The sequence below is a fragment of the Macrotis lagotis genome, chromosome 1 (genome assembly GCF_037893015.1).
Source record: "Macrotis lagotis isolate mMagLag1 chromosome 1, bilby.v1.9.chrom.fasta, whole genome shotgun sequence".
NCBI lineage: Eukaryota > Metazoa > Chordata > Mammalia > Peramelemorphia > Peramelidae > Macrotis > Macrotis lagotis.
Genome location: NC_133658.1, coordinates 514,716,432 through 514,741,018, shown reverse-complemented (window position 1 = coordinate 514,741,018; position 24,587 = coordinate 514,716,432). Strand labels below are relative to the sequence as shown.

Below are 24,587 nucleotides of genomic sequence, written 5' to 3'. Positions count from 1 at the left end.
AAGTAAAAAAAGAAGGAACTATGAGAAAATATTCATGGTGACACATCTTGCGATAGCAAAGAAGTGAAAACAAATAGTTACCCATTGACTGGGAAATACCCAATAAAGTGCCATACATGAATGAAATAAATTATGGTGAATGTTAAGAATGCAAAAAAGCATGGTGATACTTTATGAACAGATGAAGAATACAGAAAACAAGAACCAGGAAAAAAGACAACAAGAATAGAAATAACAATGATAAGAGTAGCAGCAGTAAAAACAATCACATACCTGAATGTTAAAATGGCTAAACAATTAAAATAATGCTGGGGGGAAAAGGTGGAAGTAGGATTACATATACAGAATAATACATATACTATTAGATGCAGCATTTTGCCCAAGAGGTTCTTGTCCCCACTTCTACCTCTTTTTTAAAATTTTTGCTACAAGGAATGGTTCCTGTCATATGGGAGAAGGATATCTGGAGAAATGAATGTAATGTAAAACAAAAGATATCAAAATACGAGTTAAAAAAATATTTGGTACCCAAAACTGCAAGAGTGAATCAGTATAAAAGAACAAGTAGAATAAATAGATGAACTTAGTAGACCAGAGTTTAATAAATTTAGGAACAAAAACTACTGAAAGAAGGAAAGGATAAGAACTGCTAAGAGAAATAGAATTTGGCAGAAAATATTTATAAGATATATAGCCTAAACATAAAAGATTATTAAAGAAGACAATGAAAACAGGGTGATGCCATGACATGCAAGTAAGTTTAATTAAAATGAGGGGAGAGTGTACAAAGTCATCAGACTCACTTTTTCCTCTGAAGCCATTTGGGTCCAGTAGTCAGATATGGATCAGGACAGATGAAGATGGCCCTGGATGCTGTGGGAGACCTTGGCTTTCTAAAGCTGGGTCTTACACAAGTCACAGTTCGACTGAAGTGACTCAATCATTAAGGTTAAGAAAGATAGAGATAAGGCAAGGAGATTATGGCTTAAACAACTGATATAAGGAGTTAGGTCTTCCTTAATCTTGACATAACTGGGCTAATGAGAGAGCAAGGCAAGCAAGCCCAAGTGAAACAAGCTTCAACTTTAATAAATAGCCTTTCAATGCTATTTTTAATTACTTTATCTTTTGGTAAATGTTAAATGGTCTAAGACTGTCTCATTTTGTTCTAATTCCAAACCTGAAACATCAGATTAGTCTGAATATGGTCCAAACAGAACATATGGTTCTACTTAATTTACTATGTATCAATTGATCAAATCTTTACAGGTTTCTTTGAAATTTTTTATTCTTATGATAGGGTAATATTACATAGCATTCACGTACTACAATTCATTTTAGCCATTCATCAATCCATTGGCATCTGCTTTATTTCTTCTTCTTTGCTTCAACAAAAAAAGTCTTGTTATAAATATTTCAGGTACAATTCAGATAACCCCAAGGAATAGATGCCTTGGGACTCTCAATGCACCATAGTGGATGAGACACTTGAGATCATTCAAAGACACTCTCCCAAGGGATACTATAAACATTGAATATCGAGCTAGTCACAAGCCTAAAGATACTGTGCCCCTCCTGGATCCCAAGTCATAACAGAATTGTTTGAGGACTTATAAGACATGAAAAATTGAAAAGCAAAATAAACTGAACAAAATGGAATTACCCACTAAGCAGGATTACAGACAAAGAAATACTTTACTGCTTAATATGTTTTAGAACTTCACAACATGTTTAAATTTCTAACATACTAAGTAGAAAGATTAGAAAATGAATAGAGCAACTCCTCAACTGACTCTTTTCAAACACGTTCTGCAGGTATTTCCATCTAGGTACATAATTTACAAAATATCAAGTGTGGCAGAAATAGTACTATCATTAGTAAAGTTCCCATATTACTTCACGAAAACCCTATTTAACCCAGGATATAGTTGAAACATTATATAAAATGAAGTAAAACAAAAAAAAAAAAATCCAGAATGTAATTGATATAATACAAAAAAGGGGGAAAGTAGTTGGACTTTAAAAAGTGCTGGTACCTAAGAAAAGGTTTCTTTAATTTTTTTTAAGTGGGTATGTAGGGGTAGTTGCATGGCACAGTGGATAGATTATTGGCCTTGGAGTCAAGAGAATCTGAGTTCAAATCCAGCTTCAGACACTTGACCTTGAGCAAGCCACTTAACCTCATAGTCCACCAAAAACCAAAAAAATAAAAAATAAAATAAAAAGACGGTATGTAAATATTTAGTGGCAGGTTGACATTTATTTTGCCTATTTCTCTCTACCCAAAGGCCCCCCTCAGTATGGCACAGAAATGACCCAGATTTCACAGGTCAATCCAGCAAAATGCAAAATTTGCTCCATCTACCAAGCTAGAAATGATTTGAATATAAACCTATTTATGTCTACTTTTCTGAGGTTGAGATTAGCTAAATATGGGAAGGCTCAACACCAAGAGATGGTAAACTGAATTAATTGACCAAAGCCACTATGAAACAAAAAAATAAAAACAAAATAAACACCACCCAGTCATATGAGGCCTGCTTAAACTCTACCTGGGACAATAGTAGCAAGGTAACAAAAAGGGAAAAGAATAGATACTAAGAATCACATGTCTTTTAGACAATCTAAAATTATAACCTAATTTTGCTAAGCTTTAGATCCATGCTTGAAGGAATTGAATCATAATCACTCTGGATATTCTTGCTAAAAAGAAACCAGCAGGAAATATATCTGTTCCACTTACAAATGGAAGAATGATTCACAGGTTTTCCTTAAGACTAAGATTCTCTCTATATAAATATGTTGAACTCATAAAGTAAGGGACTCAACAATGGCAACTGAACTGGAAAAGATCAGTTCATGTCCCCATCCTAAAGAATGGAGGACAATGCCAAGGGATGTTCAAATTGAGCTCACTTAATACACCAGTTAGGTTATGCTTAATATTCTGCAAGGTAGACTTCAGCAATACATGAACTGAGAATTACCAGAAGAGCAGACTGATTTTGAAAGAGGTAGTGGAACTAGAGACCAAATTGCCAACATTTGCTGGATTATGGAGCAAGTTTCAGAAAACATCAACTTCTACTTTAACAACCACATTTAAGCCTTTGATTTTGTGGATCTCAACACAATATGCTGTCCTTGAAGAGATGGGAGTACCAGATCATCTTATTTGTCCCCTGAAGAAACAACAGTTAAACTAAACTTGGAACAAGTGATTGATGTAAGATTAGCAAAGGAATATGAAAAAGTTGTATACTGTCACTTAATTTATTTAACTAATATGCAGAATTCCAGGCACAATGAATCAAAATCCAGAATTAAGGTTGCTGGACAAATATCAACAGATATGCAGATGATAGCTGTCCTTCATTCTCAATAAACCATTCTAAAGGCAGAAAGTTAAGAGAAATGAAAAAGTCTCTCAAAGAAGATGAAAGAGAAGAGTGTAAAAGCAGGCTTCTGGCTTGCCATCAAAACAAAACAAAAGTATGATCTTGGCAAATGGTTCCATCACTTCCTGGCAAAGAAAGGGAGAAGAAATAGAAGCAATCTCAGTTTTTATTCTTGGGCTTAAAAGATCCCTGCGGATGGCAACTGCAGCTAAGAAATTAAAAGACATTTGCTCCTTGGAAGGAAAGCTATGGCAAAACTGGACAACATACTGAAAAGCAGAGACATCAAAGCTATGACTTTTCCAATAGCAATGTATGGCTGTGAGAGTTGGACTATAAGGAAAGCTGAATACTGCACAACTGAGACTTTCAAATTGTGGGGATAAAGCAGACTTTTAAGAGTTCCTAGGACAGCAAGGAGATCAAATCAGTTTATATTTAAAGTAAGCAGTTCGGCTTTTTACTGGAAAATTCAGAAACTAAAGATGAAGCTTGAATACTTTTGCTATGTAATGAGAAGACAGGACTCACTGGAAAAGATGATATTGGGAAAGACTGAAGGTAAAAGAAAAAAGACAGCAAAGGATGAAATAGTGTTAGAGGAACAATGAACATGTACTTGTTAAGGCTTTGAGAGATACTGGAGGATATTAGTGCTTGTTCTATTCTGGTCCATGGGATCACAAAAGAATTGGATATGACTGAACAACAAAGGTTTATAAATAAAAGAGATGCCAGTATTGATTTTATTTTGTATCTAAAGGTAGCAAAAAAAAAAACCCCACACACATACAAGAAACACACATTATTTCAAAGAACATTTGATCATTTTATATATTTCACAGATCTCATAAGCATTGGTCAAAAGACCAACATGAGCTCATTTCTGGACATACTAGGCCAGACATTCACTTTGAAATATTCACTAATTAACAAATGTTGGACTAAAGTGCAAAAGTAAGACATGGCTTAATATATAAATAATATATAGATATTAATATGTAGATCTCTGCATCATTGGCACAGAAATGATGAATGAGGGGGCAGAGCCAAGATGGTGACGTGAAGGGAGGATTTCCCAGAGGCTTGCTTCCAAGAAACTTCAAAAACCTTAAAATTATGACTAACTAAATTCTTGAGATACAGAACTCACAGAAAGACCCAGTGGGCAATTCTCCATTCCAAGGTTGGAATATTAATGAGAAGGCTTGGTTCCACCAAGGTTAGAAGGGGCAATGACAGCACTGCACCAGAGCTAAGAAGTTTAGTTTCCAGGAACAGCCTGTGTAGCACCTGGGTCCCTGGGAGCACCTGGATTTGTGGCAGCAGAAGTGGTATCCAGACCTCCCAACCCAGGGATCACCAAGCACAACTTAGATCAGTGGCAAAAATCTACCAGAGTGAGCTTGGAGCCCAGACCAGCATAGCTTTGGCCTTGGAAACAGAAGGGGGCCTGTGGAACCTCCCGGCAGCTGCTCCCAAGTCACTTGGCCCATAGACATTATGGAAGTCGGGAGAAACTGTCGAGGTCTCTCTGCTATCCCAGGGACAGGACACTTGTGCTCTGTTCATACTCAAGATTCTGGTCAGAGTCTGGGGTCCCCTATTGCCATAACAGAGCAGAGATCCTCCTCATAGCTGCAGGACAGAGGGGAGTGCTTGTGGTCATCCATAGACAGGAGAGCAGTCAGAGCCTCTCATAAGACCTTGAAGGAACTGGGGTCATTGCAGGGATGTCCCAATAACACTCAAAAGCTTGGGAAGCACCTCAAAACCAGGGCATAGGCTGGGGAAATGAGTAAACAGAAAAAAAAAAAATCTCACCATAGAGAGGTCCCATGGAGGATCAAAACACACATTCAGAAGATGACAAAGTCCAAGCTTCTGTATCCAAGGCTCCAAGAAAAATCAGAATTGGGCTCAGGCTATTGAAGAGCTCAAAAAAGATTTTGAAAATCAAGTAAGGGAAGTAGAGGAAAAATTGGGAAGAAAGATAAGAGTGATGCAGGAAAATCATGATAAGCAAGTCAGCAGCTTGGTGAAGGAGATACAAAAATAAAAATCAAAGAAAATAACACGTTAAAAACCAGTTTACGTAAAATGGAAAAAGCAGTCCAAAAAGTTAATGAAAAGAATGCCTTAAAAAACAGAATTAGCCAGATGGAAAAGGAGATAAGAGAAGAAAACAACTTCTTCAAATGCAAAATGGAGCTAAGGGAAAATGATGACTTTGTAAGGAATCAAGAAACAATTAAAAAAAATCAAAAGAATGAAAAACTAGAAGAAAACATAAAATATCTCACTGGAAAAACAAACAGATCCAGGAAAGACAATTTTAAAATTAGTGATTTACCCAAAAGCCATGACCAGGAAAAGAAACTTGACTTCATTGTTAAAGAATTTCTATAGGAAAAATGCTATGATATCCTAGATGCAGAGGGTAAAATAGAAATTGAGGGAATCCATGATCTCCTCCTGAAAGAGATCCCCCCAAAAAACTTCAAGGAATATTATAGACAAATTCCAGAAGTCCCAAGTCAAAGAAAAAATATTACAAGCAGCCAAAAAGAAAATTCAAATATCGTAAAGCCACAGTCAAGATTACACAGGATTTAGCAGTGTCTACATTAAGGGGTTGTAGCACTTGGAATAATATTCGGGAAGGCAAAAGAGTTTGGAATGCAACTGAGAATCAATTTCTACCCAGCCAAACTGAACGTCCTCTTCCAGGGAAAAAGATGGACATTTAATGAAATAGAAGAATTTCAAATTTTGCTGCTGAAATGACAAGAACTGAACAGACAGTCTGATCTCCAAGTACAGGACTCAGGTGAACCATAGAGAGAATAGATGGCAAGGGAAAATTATGAGAGATTGAATGATGCTGAATTGCTTGTACTCCTGCATGGGAAGATGATGCTGATAACCCATAGGAACCATCTCAATTAATAGAGCATCTAAAAAGGGCATATTTAGAAAAGGAACAGGAGAGAGCTGAATATGAAGGTATAATATATTATAGAGAAGGCATCAATAGGTGAAAAAGGAATATACTAGGAGAACAGGAAAGGAGATGGGCTAAGATATTTCATGTAAAGGAGTCCAGAAAAAGCTTTTGCAATAGAGTCAAAGGGGGAAAGGTCAGGGAGAATAATTGAGCCTTTATTCTCAACAGAAATAGCTAAGAGGAAATAACATATACATCTAATAGGGTATAGAAATCTATCTTACCTACAGGGGAGATATGGGGAATGGGAGAAAGGAGAAGGGGGTGGTGGTGTAGATGATAGTAGTCAGATACACCACACTTTTTGGGTGGGTTTTGCATATGGTAGTGTTGGGTGGCCTACCTAGGACCATATGGCTGGGTGGTTGTTGGGATGGGATGGGATTTGGGCTTGGGTCCTCCAGCTCCAGGGCTGGTGCTCTGTAAGTTGTGCCATTTGGCTGCATTGCAACACACTTTTGAGAAGGGACAAAGTCAAAGGAGAGAGAGAATAGAATAAATGGGAGTGGGGAGGAATAGATGAAGGGAAATGCAATTAGCAATAGCAACTTTGGGGAAAGAACATGGAAGTAACTTCTCTGACGGACTTATGATAAAGAATGTGATCCATCCCAGACACAGACAGGAGTACAATTCTTTTTCTTTCACTTTATTTTTCGTCAGGTTTTTCAATTGGGGAGGAGGAGGAGGATTGTGCTTACTCTTACAAGACTATTTTTGTAATGTGTAAACAAATAAAAATAAATTTAGGAAAAGAAAAAAATGTAAAAATAAAGATAAAAAATGATAATTGAACTAATAGAAACTCATGAGGTCATCATGAGAGCATAGAGAAGGTGCCAGGACAATCTTAGGAAACAGTCACAGTTAAGAGATGTGAATCAGATAATGATCTAAACAAAGAAGAGTAGAGGGAGGTCAGATAGGAGCAAAAAGAATTATAGAAAAAGTCCCAAAAACTTAGAAAGGAAAGACTATCTAAGAGGAAAGGGTAAATAGCAATGTAAAATGTAGAAGACTGACTAAACAGAATAGGTACTAAGAAAAGACTATCAGATTTGGTGACTGGTAACTTTGGAGACAACAGTTTCAGTTGACCAAGAAGGTCGAAAGCCAGATTATACAGGTTCAGAAGTGAGAAGAGAGGAAGTAGAGGCAAAAGAGGTCAAAAAAAGGAGGGAAGATATAAGGAAATTATATGGGAAATGAAAGGGCTTTTTTTTCTTTTAAAGTGAGGAAGCTTGGACATAAAGCACCAACATTTGTGGGGAAAGGGGAGGGAAGTGAACAGAAGGTGTGAGGGTACAAACTATTACAGAAGATGCAAATGAATAGGATCAAGAAGTTTTGAGATGAAAAGAACAACATATTTCGTGGGATATGCAGTTTCATATATTATTTTTCTCCATACACACACACACACACACACACATATACATACACATGTTCATGTTCAGTGGTTTTTGTCAAGTGTGGAATAACCAAATTTAAAAATGTTACTGTGCCAAAAGAATAAACATTAACAATTCTGCAAAATAAGACTTCCATAAAATGATGCAGAATGAAATATGAAGAAATAAGAATAATATACACAAGAATATGAACAGTATAAACAGAAAGAATAATTAAAACCAAACAGCATAACTGCAATGACTAGTTTGATCTTTGAGAAATTAGCTTTTTCCATTCATGGCAAAGATGGAAGGCTTTTCATGTGATATATAGTGCATAAGAAAATAATTTAGGAAACCCCACAATTCTTACACACATACTGTCAGATGTAATCAATCTGTCAGTTGGTTTTACATGTTTTTCTTATTTTTTAAAAATTTGGTTTAGGGGCGGTGCCAAGATGGCAGTGTGAAAGCAGCATTTCCTGAGAACTCTGACCCCCCCCAACCCCCAAAAAACAAAAGTTGGCTGTAACCAAAATTAGAGGGGCAGAACCCACAGAAAGCCTGAATGATACATTTTCCCAGTCCAAGATACCTTAGAAGGTCTGTGGGAGAGGCGTGTGGAGTGAGTGAGGAGCACAGGCTGCAGAACCTACAGCAAGAACTGAGAGAAAGCAGCCTGCACCCCCAGACATGGTAAGGGAAGTCTGCAGAGGTTTCTCTGCTCTCCCTGAGGTAAGACTCTGCTGTTTGCCTACACTCAGATATTGCAGTTTGGGCTTCCATACTAAATAACCAAGCTAGATCCCTCCTTACAGCCCCAGGGCTATACAGTCCCAGAGACTGTTGGACAGCCTTTGGGGTGGGGGTGGGGGGGTAGGGAGGAGGGAGGAGGGAAGAAAAATTGTAGAATTCAGAGCCTTGAAAAAAATGATGGGTACATATTACTATTGTATATAATTGGAAAACAAATAAAATTTTACAATCAAAAAAATATATGGTTTAAAGAAAAGTTTTCTATGGAGAAGAAAATATGTAGGATAAATCAGAAATTAACGTATACAGGAATCAACTTAAACTTAACAGTAAATGTAGATATGCTTCTTGGTTATAAAATATTTTATAGTAAATATTTTTTATATTTCTATTTATAGTAAAAAGTTTTACAAATAGTTTTAGCTATACTATTTAGCTATCAATCAATCAGTAAAGATTTATTAAGTACTTACTAAGTGCCAAGCAGCGTGCTAACCACCAGGAATACAAAAAAAGGCAGAAAATAGTCCCTGCCCTCAAGGAGTCTAATGAGACAGCTGACATGCAAATGATTATATACAAAGCAACTATACAGAATAAATAGGAAACATGAATAGAGAGAAATCACTAGAATTAGAAGGGAATGGAGTGGAGCTTCCATTAGAAGATGTAATTTTAGTTGGGATTTTAAAAGAAGTTGGGGGGGGGGGGGATTCAGTTATCAGGGTGGAGAAGGCAGAGAATTCCAGGAATGGGGTCCAGTCAGAGAGAATGCCTAGAGTCAATGTCACTGGATCAAAGAATATATTGTGAAAACAAGATGTAAGAAGACTTGAAAGTTCAGAAGAAGACCACATTTTGAAGGATTCTGAAGGACAGAGAGCATTTTCTATTTGATTTTGGAGACAATTTGTCGTCATCATCATTACCATCATCATTCAATCAACTTGTGGGTAGGAGAAGGGAGGAATATGGCCTGAAAGTAGTTTGTGAGATAGGAGATTCAGTGTGCAACTGGACATTTTTATCTAGCATTTGCAATATGAGGAACTTTTATATTCAAACAGGATTCCAAAAGAAAATCCAGAACTATGGATTTTCATTAGGTATAAAATGTTTTACTCTATAGGATGATAAAGACTTTAGAATTATTAACAACAAAATCAACTTTAATCAATAAAATCAACAAAAAACAACTGGTAAGAGTGGTGATTTGTAATAATCAAAGATGGAACATCTTATTGAGAAGTTTTTTAAGTAGAAGACAACGAAAAAAGATCTTCGTGGCCAGATTATCTAATAGCTCTAAGACTGCTTCTGTTTTCCAAGTTATGGCCAACTATCTTGATAATTTTTTCTGGAAATTACAGTCTGCTCTGTCTTAGGTTTGCTAATCAAAGTTACGCACTGGAACAATCTCTGAACTAAAGTGAAAAGGACTGAGAAATGATTCTATCTTTAACCTGAGACTTAATTATTCAAACTTTGAAGATATATTTAAATTGGTCAAGGATAAAATATCAGTAAATGCCACTTCTAACATATGCATGACTTTATAAAATCAAAACTGAATTTACTTTTCAGAAATTACAAAGGATTCAATAAAAACGTAGAGTTAAAAAGGTTTATGGATGAAGCAAACAGCCTGTGTTGTCAATTCTTAATTACTAATTACATGTAACCTAAGTTTCATGTTCTTCAAGTTCCACCACTTTAAATCCCCAGTTAAATATTTCATTCCTCAGCCTGGTTGAGTTTGCTGAATTCTGCTGAACCAATAAAGTTCAGAATCTTAAGAGAAAGGGGTCACATATCTGAGTTTCCTTTAAGTCTACAATAATTTCATCTCATGTTTTCTCTTCACCTTAATCTAAAGCAAATAGTATTACTTAAAAGAAAACAGAAGAAACACATTTATATATTTCATTTTATTCCTAATTATAATGGATGCATTAATATTCACAAAGTCCTTATAAACTTACTATAATTATCTTTCAAATGTTAAGTCCTAAAAACAATCATTTCAACAGGACAGTTTTCTTCTCTTTTTTTTTCTCTACACCTCTCTCCCTGTTTTCCAACCCCCAGATGAAAATACTAGTTGGCAAATGGATATTGGAGATGGAATAAAGTGAGACATCAAATAACTTACTTGAAATCCATCTCTTACCTTCTGTACTTAGCCCTGGACTTGATGTGAACTTGGCTACATCAACAATTTTTACTGCAAATTGTTGCCCAGTTTCTCTGTTGATACATCGCCGCACAACACTGAAGGGGCCCCTATAAAAAGAAAGAGAGAAATCACATTTTCATGTACTGAATTTCCAGAATTCATGAACTCCCTTAAAATATGCTGCTACTACTTTAGGAGGTTTTAACCTAGAGGACATGACTTAAGTAGTTATTTTGAGTGTTCTTTGGGAAGGAAATGTATGTGATTTCAATGGAAAAAACCCCTAAATAATCATTTTCAAAGAAATCTTATATCGCTTTTACTTTAAATACTTTACAAATAAGCATAACAATCCATAAGTTTAAAATACAATTAAAATTCCATCAAAACTAACTCTTCTAAATCCTAAATAATTTTGTGAAAAAAAGTAATCTTGATAGCATTATACACATAAATAAAGCAACAATATTTTCCAACAAAGAAATAAGTAAAGCCCATAATTTTGTGGTCTAATGGGGTAAAATTCATTTTTATACTAAAAGTCTTTCTTCCTAAAGATGGTGGAGTAAAGGAAAAGATTTGATTAAGCTTTCCCAAATTCCCCTCCAAACAACTTTAAAATAACAACTTGTAACAAATCCTAAAGAGGCAGAACAAAAAAAAAGGACAGGATGTAATAATTTTCCAGTCTAATATAAGGGTAGTAGGGAAAGATCTGTCTCACAGTGGTAAAGAGTGGAGCACAATTCAGCATAGGTCAGTAACAGTTCTTGAGGGTCACTGAATTAGCCTTAGGACGCTCCAAAGTTCAGCCCATAGGTGTTAAGTTGGAAATTGGTCACAAAGAGATTAAAGAGAACCCTTTTCTGGAGTTGTGTGCAGAAATTTCTTGCAATTTCCATACACTGTTCTGGGTTTCAGTCCCAGGGAGAGGAGGACGCAAAAGAGCAAAGTTCCTTCCAAAGCAGAAAAGACTGTTTATTCTGTCATGGACCAGAGAGCAGGCCAGGAGAGCAATGACTACACCTTCTTTTAAGATCATATCATCTTAGAAGAACCTCTTCTGAAATCAACTATGCATAATAACCTGAAGTTTAGGACAGCACTCTTTTCATACCAGAGCAGGCAGGAAAAAAAAAAATCAAGAAACAGGATGGAAAAAATATGTAAACAAAAACCACACTTGACCATTTAAAGCTACTATAATGACAGAAAAAAACTCAGCAAAGTCAAATAATGTCATGCAAAACCTCAAAAAAAAAAATCTGGTCTTATACCCAACCATAATTCCTGGAAGAGAACAAAAAACATTTTCAAAACCAAGTAACAGAGGAAGAGGAAAAATTGAAAAAAACAAATGAAAAATAGAAGAAAATCATGAAAAAAAAAATCAATAACTTGGTAAAGATGGTACAAAAATGCTGAAGAAAAGAACACCTTAGAAAAAAAAGCAGAATTGACCAAATGGAAAAGGAGGTTCTCAATCTGACTTAAGAAAATTACTCTTTAAAAATTAGAATTGGTCAAGTTGAAGTTAATGACTCCATGAGGCATCAAGAAACAAACAAAAAAAAATCAAAAGAATGAGAAAATAAAAGAAAATATAAGCTATCTCATTAGAAAAAACAGCAGAAATCATTTAAAAATAATTAGATTATCTGAAAGCCATGATAAAAAAGGGCCTATCTATATATATCATCTTTCAAGAAATTATCAATGAAACCTGCTCTGATATTCTAGAACCAGAGAGTAAAACGGAAATTAAAAGAATACACCGATTACCTCCTGAAAGAGATTCTAAAATGAAAACTCACTCCCAGCAATTACAGTTAAATTCCAGAGCTCCCAAGTCAGGGAGAAAATATTACAAGCAATCAGAAAGAAATAATCATGAAACAACCACAGTCAGAATAACACAAGATTTAGCAGTTTCAAAATTAAAGAATCAGAGATTGGGCAAATATGATATTCTGAACGACAGGAGGTAGGATTACACCCATAAATCATCTATCCAGCAAAAGTGAGTTTAATACTCAGAAGAAAAAAGAATGGATATTAAATGAAAGAGAGGAATTTCCTTAAGAAATATTCCTTAAGAAAACACCAGAGCTGAGTAGAAAATTTGGATAGTCAATGAAATAGGGGAATTTCAAACTTTCTTGTTGAAATGACCAGAACTGAACAGAAAGTTTGATCTTCAAGTACAGGGCTCAGGTGAAACATGGAGAGGGTGGATGGGAAGGGCTAATATTATGAAGAATTTAATGATGCTGAATTATGTGTATTCCTGCATGGGAAGATGATACTGAAAACTCCTATGAACATTCTCATTTATAAGAGTTGTTAAAAAGAGTATATATACTCTTTTTAACAACATATATATAGACAAGGCACAAGAAAGAGCTGAATACAATAGTATAATATATTATAAAATTGGAATCAATGGGTGAAAAAGGAACGTACTGGGAGAAAGGGAAAGGAGAGGTAGAATGGGCTAAGGTATTTCATGTAAAAGTGTCAAGAAAAAGCTTTTGTAATGGAGTGGAAGGAGGGAAAGTGAAGGGGAATGAGTGAGCCGTCATTCTCATCAGAAATGGTTCAGAGAGGAAATAACATACACACTCAATAGGGTACAGAAATCTATCTTACCCTAGAGGAAAGAGAGAAGAAAGGGATGGGAGAAAAGGGACAGGGGGAGGGGAAGGGCGGTATAAAAGAGAGGGAAGGAAGATTATGGGAGAGGGTAGTTAGATACTACACACTTCTGAGGAGGGACAGGGTGATAGAAGGAAGAGAACAGAATAAATAGGAGTAGGAAGGAATAGAATGGAGGGAAATACAGTTAATAATAGTAACTGTGGGGAAAAAATATTGAAGCAACTTCTCTGATGGACTTATGATAAAGAATGCAACCCATTTCTGAGAGAAAGCTGATGATAACTGAACAAAAACAAATACATTATTTCCTCTCTCTTGAAGTTTTTTTTTGGGGGGGCGTGGAGGTTATGTTTACTTTCACAACAAGATTTTGCAGCAGTGTGAAAATAAATAAATAATTAAAAAAGAATACAAGCCCTTTTCACCAATTGAAAAATGATCAAAGGATATTAATAATTTATTAAAGTAATCAAAGCTATCTATAGCTATATGCAAAAATGCTTTAAATCACAGTTGCCATTTCATACCTATCACATATGACAGGAAAGAAAAATGACAAATGTTGAAAGGAGTGTGGGAAAACTGAGGCACTAAAGCACTGTTAGTGAAGTTGTTAATTGTTCTAACCATTTTGGAGAACAATTTGAAACTATGTCCAAATGACAATCAAACTGTGCATACCCTTTGATTCAACAATATCACTACTGGGGCAGCTAGGTGGTGCAGTGGATAAAGCACCGGCCCTGAAGTCAGGAGTTAACTGGGTTCAAATCTGGTCTCAGACACTTAATAATTACCTAGTTGTGTGGCCTTGGGCAAGCCACTTAACCCCATATGCCTTGCAAATAAAACCTAAAACAAACAAACAAACAATATCACTACTACATATGTAGATAAAAGCAAAAGGAAAAGGACTTATGTGCACCAAAATATTTATAGCTGTTCTTTTTTGTGATGGCAAAGAATTAGAAATGGAGGGAATATGCATCAATTGGAGAATGGCTGAATAAGTTGTGGCACATGATTGTGATAAAATATTATTATGCTACTGGAAATGAGTAGGATGCTGTCAGAAAAACCATCAAGAACTGATGCAAAATGAAGTGAGCAGAACCAAAAGAACGTTTGTACCCAGTAACAGCAATATTGAAAGATGATCAACTCAGCAATATAATGATACAAGATAATTCAAAATAACTAACTTATTATGAAAAAATGTTAACCACCACTAAAGAAAGATATAATGGAGTATGAATAAAGATATTTTTTTTCATTTTCTTTCCCTTTTTTCTTGAGGGGTGGGGGGTGAGGAGGATCTGTGTTTTCTTAAGAATAACATTTTTTTTTGCATGACTGTTATATCAAATTGCTTTGACTTGTCAATGAGCGGGGGATAGGAGTGAGATAATCTGAAAAAAAGTTTAAAAAAATCAAATGTTAAAAATTGGTTTTACAGTTAATTGGAAAATCAATAAAATATTTAAGAGGGAAAAAAATATTCCTTCCTGGGCATTTTCAAGAGACCTTAATCAAATCACAAACCAGAAGTTAAATACTGTTAGTATCTAGAAAAAATATATTTGTCAAACCTAGAAGCAACCTGGAGGAATGCTTGTCTAATATGATGATTCAATGCACAATGGTTGAGAAATTCAAACTCTTTGTAAATAAGGCAATACTTACATCTAATAATGATGTCCACTAGCAGATTTCGGATAGGTCAGGAGAACAAAATCTACAATGTTAAAAGTGATTGAGAAGGCAAAGTTGGGGTGGTAGTAGGAAAGAGATGGATAAAAGAGAAAAAAAATCTAAAAAGGTTCCAGACTAGAGTTATAAAACTTTCCACTGTAAGTTACAAAGGGAAAAAAAAGGACAGAAGGGTGCAACATGCAAATCATTCTTTTAGGAAAGGGGAATTACAAATTAATGTTACTGAACAGAAAAGGACACAAAGAGAGAGAACAGAAAACATTAGGTACTACACTCATTTAATTGGAATAAAGAAAAAGAGAATAAGAATAAGAATAAAAGTAAATTCAAGGAATCTGGAACTTGATGTGGTCAAGGGCAGAAAGCAGAATTGTAAAGACTAAGTTCAAATTATGTAAACAAAATAAATCACAGAATATGTGCTAAATTAAGAGGAAAATATACACAAGGTAGCTGAACTGTCTTAGTGAAGCATTAAGAGTGTACTAAGACTTTTTAAGGTATCTTTATATATACAGATTACATATGTAAATGAATATTAAAACACTAATAATTATAACTAAATATAAAGAACAAATGATTCAATTTTTTAAAAATGACTAATGAAGAAATGAAACCTACCTAGAAGTAGGTTTTAGGTCTTTCTAAACCAAAGCAACAATGTATTCAAATAAACCTAAAAAATAATCAGATTCTAAATTCTATATAGCTGAGTTGCTTAAATTAAAGCAAAGCTATTTAATAATGCATAATCATTTTGAAGGTAAAAATTTATATGTAATAGGAACTAAAGGAAGATTGGAATATTACCAATAAAACTTTCTTAGGGTTAATATTCCTAGTGAAGGCCTTTCAGGGTTAAGAAACATTAAGACAAGACAAACTATTATTCTTAGACTATTCTTAGAAGAAAGACCTTGAATTCCAAGCAAGGCACCTGCCTTCTGATAAAGGTATTTTTTACTAGCTAGGAAGACAGTAGACTACTCCTAGAAAGACCTTGTATTCCAAAAAGAACTTATGAGCCATCTACTTTATGATAAGACTATTTTTTACTAACTAGGAAGCAAGTAAACTATTCCAAGAAAGACCTTGCATTCTAAGACATTTCTTCATTTAGATAGGCATAGAAGGTCATTAAAATCTTTTTTTTTAATATATTCTCACCATTTGGATGGTGAGATAATAATTTATGAAAACATTTCATTCTTTGTTACTGGGTAGATTTTCCTCAAATAAGATTGTATCTGCAGAGACCCAGCCAATGGGTTAAAGGAGAAGGTGGTTAAGTTGTAGAGACCTGCATTAGGACCTATGTAATCCTGCTTGGTTTGAATCTTGGTTGCCGTTCCTAGATCTTTACTACCTGTGTGAAAATTAAGAGAGTGCACTTCTCTCCAGAAAATCAAATAAAAACTTTCTTTTGCTCAGACCAGTCCTTGAAAAAAAAAATTTAGGTATATTTTTATCACACACACATTATTAGTTAAGAAATGAAGTTATTATTGCCTTAACTTTTTAAAAAGAAAACAATAATTTTTCAAGAAATCTGTGGACTACACAGTGAAAAAAGGAAATCAATTCTTCTCAATTCTTGTCACCAGAATTATATCTATCCTAGACCTTGCCTGATGACATTTTTACATTCATCTTCTTGAGGTGACAGTCTCTTAACAATGTGGCAAAGATAACTGGGAAACATTTCTTTTAGTTTGTTTGGATGAACTGATTTCACAAAACTAATGAGCAGGTGAACCAGAGTATATTAAATACCTCCTTCCACATATGTGAAACTAAATAATCAATAAATGGCAAATGCCAACTCTTCTTTATGAGTAAGCATTGGGAGACAACACAGGCTGATAACTATTATTTTCATTTGAAATCTATGTGACCTAACTTTGATAAAAGATCAGAACCATTAATATTTATCTTGGCAACAAAAAGCAATGTCATTAATCAAATAATTTAAATTTATGTGTTCATATAGACTCTTGGACCTCAAACAGAATCAATGTCCTTGGGGGGGCGGGGGGGCGGCGGCCAAGATGGAGGCGGTGAGCTGAGCCAGGGTCGAGATGAGCCTGGCGACGCTGTGGTGCCACGACCCCTACATCACCAGCGACCCCTACATCACAAGCATCTCCGATCTCACCGGCCAGGTCGCACTCTACACCTTCAGCCCCGAGGCCAACCAGTGGGAGAAAACTGACATTTCCATGGCTTCACGATTGTGAATCGACTCAATATGATGAACCTTGTGGAACCAGGGAACAAAGATTTGGAATTCCAACTTCATGAGCCTTTTCTTCTCTACAGAAATGCCAGCCATATGGCCAGGTGGCGCAATGGACGGAGCACCAGCCCTGGAGCCACGAGCACCTGAGCCCACATCCGGCCCCGTACACCCAACAATCACTCAGCTGTGTGACATGCAAGCCACCCAAACCCCACTGCCCTGCAACGTCCCCCTCCAAAAGACCCAAAATAAAATAAAATAGTACTAATTGTAGGAGTGGCTGAGTGACAGACAGAGCATTGGCCCTTGAGCCAGGGGCATCCGGGTCCAAATCCAGCCTCAGACACCCAACAATCACCCTGCTATGCGGCCCCAGGCAGGCCACCCAGCCCCATTTGCCCTGCACCCCCCCCAAAAAATAATAATAAAAAATGTGCTTGAGTCTTTGTTCCAACACCAAAAAAAAAAAAAAAAAAAAGAATCAATGTCCTTGGTTTTCCACAGACTCTCTCCCATGTCTAGAATGTGCTATATCCTTACCTTCTATTTCTTATAGAAAGTCAAGTTCCTTTAGAGTTCACCTCTGGCATTCTCTCCTCACTTTCTAGAATCTAAATTATTTTCAGTTTACTTTGTATAAGTTGGATCAGGTTGGGGAGTATAGGTGGGAATGAAAAGAAAGTCTACATTCATTTTGCTTACCTCACACTAAAATATATACTCCAAGAGTGCTGCAACTTTTTTTTTGTAAACCAACTACCTAGCTTAGGAGTAAGCACTTAATACTCAGTGAATGAAAGAAGTCAGTGAGCTTCAATTCTGCTTTTAGAAAATATTTCTATAATTTGCATACTGTATTACTATTTAATCATGTTCTCTTACTTAATAGGTCAACGAAACACAAAGTCTCAGGCCCACCTCTAGAAATAAATATGTGACAATGAACATTTTATTACCTGAAGTCCAAAGAATAAAGTGGATGAAAACTGCAAAAACATTTTGGCATTTTCAACTGTTTCTTAACAAAATTGGAAAATGAAAAAAAATCAGCTTCTATTACTCTAATCAAAAGGTAATTGTCATACATCCATCAGAAAAATTAAGAAAGCCAAGAAGATGAAAAAATATTCTGGATAAAAATAACTATTCTTACTAGTTAAACAGTTTTGTTTTTTTTTTGGCAAGGCAATGGGGTTAAGTGGCTTGCCCAAGGCCACACAGCTAGGTAGTTATTAAGTGTCTGAGACCAGATTTGAACCCAGGTACTCCTGACTCCATGGCCAGTGCTCTATCCACTGTGCCACCTAGCCGCCCCCAAACAGTTTCTTATTAAACATTTAAATCTATAATCAGAAACCCACATTCAAATTATGTGTAATCAGGCAAAATGAAAATTTCTATAGTCTTGAAAAATGAAAATATTCTACAATTAAAATAGAATTCTTACAGGACAAATGAAGTAAGTGCTCTATTTTTACTTGACTGTTAACTATTTTGCATTTGCTGTCCCAAAAACAACCTCTGAAGGTATGAAATAACTTTAAACTTATTTAGCATATTTCTAGAGGTGTTCAAAATATATGTTTACATTTCAAGACCACCTTAAAACAAAATGGCAGCAAAATTTTCAAGTGAGCATTTTACTAATTTGATATATAAGAAAACAATTTAGATATAGAAAAAAGACTGTCATTAACAAAATAGGTATATTTCCCAGGGTATTCTAAGGGGGAAAAAATCTATTGAATAGGAACTAGAGTTCAAAATCTACATTGTAAACATGGTCAATGATAAGTAATTAGCAGTCAATGAATAATTTAAAAAAAATCATTCAAAACCAAAAAAATCAAGTGAAGTTCATTTAAGAATCTTTGAGGGGTGGCTAGGTGGCACAGTGGATAGAGCACTGGCCCTGGAATCAGGAGTACCTGAGTTCAAATCCAACCTCAGACACTTAATAATTACATAGCTGTGTGATCTTGGGCAAGCCACTTAACCCTGTTTTCCTTGCAAAAACCTTAAAAACAAGTCACGTTGTAAATATTTAACCAACTAACTGAAAATTATTGCATCATAAGTTACCAATTCTTAATAATCCATGCTACAGAAGAAAGAATTAACAAAAAATTGTCAATCTAAATTATCTCTTCCAAACTTTCCTTTATTGTAGGCCCTCCAGATATTGCTCATTAAAAAACAAACAAGCCATGACAAAGCAAGTTGGATGCATATGATAGAGCCAAACAGTGGGTTACTAATCATCCTGGCTTCCTTCAAATTTCAAACTCCCACCTCATAAAGAAAGTCTACTCTGATCCCTTTAATTCCAATACCTTCTCTAGGTTAATTATCTCCTATTTATCCTGACTTTGAAAATACTTGTTTGCATATATTGTCTCCTACTCTATTAGATTATTTTTTGCCCCAGCTTAATTAGCACATTGCCTGGCTTAGTAGGAGATTAATAAATGTTTACTGATTGATAGATTGATTGGATAAATGACATCAATGAATTTGTGAACTCTGTGCCAGATACTATTCTCTCAACCAGTACAGACTGCAATCCATTTACAGATGCACGGTTCTTGTTCCTATTTTCTACATACATCATACACAAATTCCAATGTTAGAGAGTTTGGCTTTTTTCAAAAAAATATTTCATATTACTAGAAATCATGTAGGAGTTAAAGAGAGAGAGAGAAGGAAAGGAAAAGGCAAAAAACTAGGAGGAAACTAAATAACAATGAAAGAAGAAAGTTTTTTTATTTCATGCCTCAGTCCTATTTTTCCTCAGAGGGAAGAGAAGGAAAAGTAAATGGGATAGTATTTTAAAGAGTAACATAAAACTTTTCTAGGTCAAGTTAATGATTATTTACTAGACATGAACATTAAGAATGTATTAAAGCATTGAAGATGCTATTTAATTGGAAATTTCCTTTCATTTAACAACCATTTATTAAACATTAATAACTTATTATTATTTAGTACTAAAAGAGATAGAGATGAAGAATGCATTGAAATAGAATATAGGTGTGTCACACTTAAAATCTTTAATATAAATTAATTTAATTATGCTTAATTATTATTATTAAACAATTGATATTAATAATTTTACAGGAATTCGTAATAACCATGCTCTGCCATGTTACTTAAAATAGCAAGGGAAGACCAAACTCTCTTTTGCTCTCATAAGTGAAAGAGAAGGGTGTCAGTAGGTAGAGTGGTGGAGAAAGGAGAAATACATGCACACCTGTACCCTCCAAAAATTACTTCAGGAAGCCCCAAGTAATTTGAATAACTCTATCCAGCTACCCCAGAGGGAATCATAAGGGTCTGAGAGACGACTAAGGAAGGGTGAAAATTTTAATATCTACCACCATTTCCCCTCCAATATAGATTATGTCTACCCCATCTTTCTGTATGTCTACCTTCTGCAATAGGCATTAGCTTTCCCTAAAAGGAAATGATTTTGGGAGAGGACTATATTCCCTGTTTCTAGAATGCAGCTTCCTTCTCCTCAACTCCAACAAATGAAAAGTATCTTCTTTCCCTCTTGCAAATAAGGCTGTATATAGTTATCAGTAGAACCGTAATTCAAATACTGTTTCTTTGATGTCAAATCTGGCACTCTTTCTGTGGTACCATGTCTAATCAAATCTTAATCTTTGGAACCAAAAAGTCAAATCCTTTGAATATAAACTTAAATGGGTGTCCACTAAAATATTACTTCATTGGCTAGTACCCCCCAAATGGATTTTCTACAAAGATCACATGAATACACTCGGGGAATAGCTTTCTATGCCCCAAAAGCTAGAAGTACAATACTGTGCTAAGTTGAAGGCACATTTAATTCAAAAGGAGTTCTCCAGTCTGTATTTAGAGAAAGAGTAAAATATGCCTTATTCATTTTAGACCTCTCATGCAGCACTACTGTGTTATCCTTGTACCATAATGAAAGTGTATCATTATACCAAATCTAGCAAAGAAATTACTGTGGTACAAAGGTACAGCTAGGTGGTATGATGGGTCAAGTGCTCCACCTAGAGTCGAGAAGATTCAAACTCTGCCTCAGACTCAATAGTTGTATGATCCTGGGCAAGTAAATTATCTTATCAGTCTCAGGATGGGGATAATAGCAATTGCCTCCTCCCAATGCACTGTTATGAGGATAAAATGTACAAATGTTTGTAGTGCTTTGCAAATATCAAAGGATAGATAGGTAAATAAATAGATAACAAATAATAAAATAAGCTAAATTATAATGGTGTTGTGGAAAGAAGACAAATCTAGTTTTCACCTGAGAAACCAGCTCAAAGTCCTGGTTCCACCATACATAAGCTATGTGATCCCAAGTAAGCTACTTCATGTTTCCAAGGCTTGAATTCCTCAAGTGTAAATGAGGAACTAGATGAATTTATTATTTTTTGAAAAGAAAAAAAACTTACTAAAAGGAGTTACAACACATAGAAAGGGATGGGGGGGGGGGGGGGAGATAAAAGAACAACCAAGCAGTGTTGACTGGACCAACAGGTCAGATAAGACTGCTGCTCTGAGCAGGAGTCCAACCAGGTTCATATGTCTTCCTTCTCATCCAGAGGACAAAAGGTGAACTCCTGTCCCCTTATTGGATCTGGAATTAGGTAGCAGGTGAAGGAGATCAGGATACAAATTTTACATTAAACAATAAATCAATAGAACATCAAAATGGGGATCTCCACCCAATTTGATAAGATTAGCAGCCTTTAAGATTACAGATTTAGTTTCTGCTACATTCATAGTTCTCTATATCTTTGCCAGGATAGTCAATTTACATCTCAAGAGTAGGTGGTCATCAATTTACAGCTCCACTCAATTAGAACTAGACTAATTCTGAAGTCTCTTTCAGATTCATTTCTATGATTTTATACAACAGTATAATATTATATAATTTGTAACTGATCATCAATTATAATTTTTATTACAATCATATTAATTTTTAAAAAGTTGAACATGAATTGTCTCAAATGAGTCAAATAAACAGCTTTCCCTTACTTACTCCAGCAAATAGACATTTAAAAGACTGCAGTAGGCTATAGGCTGAATAAATCCAATGAGAAACTCTACTACTGTGCAAAAGCAAAACAAAACAAAACCAAACCCATTACTCAGAACTACTCACAAAAAAAAAAAGCCAGGTCTACAGTGCTTTCCAGGACAACCAGTAACAGAAGACACACATAAGGCCTAAAGGCTTCTTTGTCCTGAAGTGTTCAGGAGACAACAGGGCTGTTAGCAAACCAAAGATGGGAACCTGGAAGCTAACAGGAGCTGCAAAGATGTGGCTGCATTCAAACCCAGACATCTCAGGACTCTGGTGCCTAGCCTAAGGAGTAAACAAGATATCAGGATAATACCAAAGAAGACTGACAACAATATCCAAAAAGCACAGGAGGGTAAAGAGCTTGGCCCTGGCACAAAATTCCCATTTAGGTAGCAAAGCTGGAGAGATGAATAAACCAAATTAAAATACAACGATTCTAAATAATCATATCCAGAGATATTCCAAATGCAACTTAATAGAAAATAACACAATAATAAATGCAAGAAAGAAAATATATTTTATATCATAACTACATGAATACCTTGAAGAAATTAAGAAAGAAAAATAAATACAAGTGGTGCAGAAGGGAAGTGATGATTAAGTAGCTTAAAACATAGAAGTGATCAATATTGCCTAGTTACAGATATCCTGAAAACTAAAATAGGTCAAACATGAATCAATGACTCAATGAGACAGCAAAATAGAATAAAATGTAAAGTAAGCGATTTTGAAAACAGCTGACCTAGAAAAAAGGTGAAAAAGGAAGTGTTTAAAATATCACTGTACTCTCAGAGAAAAAAAATGACCGTTTTTTATAAAAGCCTGTATAATTACATTTCAAAAAATCTTAAAAACTACCTACATCTACTGTACTAAAGAGTAAAGCAAAAATAGAATATGCCAATCACTTCCTGAAACTACAAAAGTTCCAGAAATGTCATTGATAAAATTCAGAGAGTTCATATGAAAAAATACTAGAAGCATGCATAAAGAAGGTATTTCAAGAGGCAGCTTGGCGGAGCAGTGGATACAGCACGGGCCCTGGAGTCAGGAGTACCTGAGTTCAAATTTGGCCTCAGACACTTAATTACCTAGTTGTGTGGTCTTGGGCAAGCCATTTAAACCCCTATTGCCTTGCACAAACCTAAAAAAAAAAAAAAACCTAAAAAAAAATATTGATAAAAAATACTCAAGACCCCAGAAGGCTTCGCAACTTCTATCATAAATGATTGTGCATCTTAATACTACAAAAAAGGAAAATATATAGATTTACAACCCAAAATAACTTATCCTGCAAAGTTCAACAGAATCCTACAGTGAAGGGGAATGGGGGAGTAGGTAGGGGAAGGACCTGACCTTCAACAGAAAGATTTTCAAGTATTTCTAGTAAAAGATGAGTCAAGTATGAACTTTGGAATGTAAAAAGAAATAAAGTCAAGGAAAATATAGAAAATAAAGTAATTTTAAGCAATAGGAAGGGGCTGTTAGATGATGCAGAATATAAATTCTATATAATGGATTATTATTGTTCTATTAGATATGAAAGGCAGAAAAAATCTGGAAAGACATGATGGATGTTGAGTGAAGTTATCAGAAGCAGGAGAACAAAGTACATTGTAACAATGTAAGTGTGATAATCAACTATGATACATTTAGCTCTTCTCAGCAATATAGTGATCAAAGATAATTCTAAAAGATGTTATGAAAAATGACATTCACATGCAAAGAAAGAACTATAGAATCTTGAATGCAGATTAAAATATCCTATTATCACTTCTTAAATTTTTGTTTTTTATTTCTCATGGTTTTTCCCTTTTGTTCTCATTCTTTTACAGAAAGATGAATAGAAATCTGTGTAACATAATAGTTTAAGTATAACCTATATCAACTTACTTGCTATCTCACAGAGGGGATAGAAGAATGGGAGGAAGAAAATCTTTACAAAAATTAAAGTTGAAAACTATCTCTACATGGAAAAAATCGAATTAAAAATAATGTAACATTTTAAGAAAGGGAGAATCAATAAAATGTGGCAATAGATTGGGTAGGAATAGTGAGAAACAATAAGAAGTGTGGAAGGCAACTGCTAGTCTAAAACCTAGGTGACTGGGAGGAAGGTAGAAGGAGAAATACATTAGAATGAGGGAATACTAAGTTCATTTTGAG

At 35.1% G+C, this 24,587-nt stretch overlaps 1 protein-coding gene across 12 annotated transcripts in view; it reads right to left on the bottom strand.

Moving 5' to 3' along the window:
* CASK (calcium/calmodulin dependent serine protein kinase) overlaps positions 1–24,587 on the bottom strand; it is a 466,034-nt gene that overhangs the window by 313,125 nt on the left and 128,322 nt on the right. For 7 of the 12 annotated variants that reach the window (XM_074214149.1, XM_074214160.1, XM_074214152.1 and 4 more), the window contains one exon: positions 10,726–10,838. The exons of 1 other annotated variant lie outside the window; for it this stretch is intronic. In XM_074214149.1, the coding sequence (XP_074070250.1) occupies positions 10,726–10,838 (113 nt within the window). Of the gene's footprint in view, positions 1–10,707; positions 10,839–24,587 lie in introns of all 12 variants that reach the window. 4 more of the 12 variants (XM_074214148.1, XM_074214150.1, XM_074214151.1 and 1 more) reach the window with 1 other exon arrangement.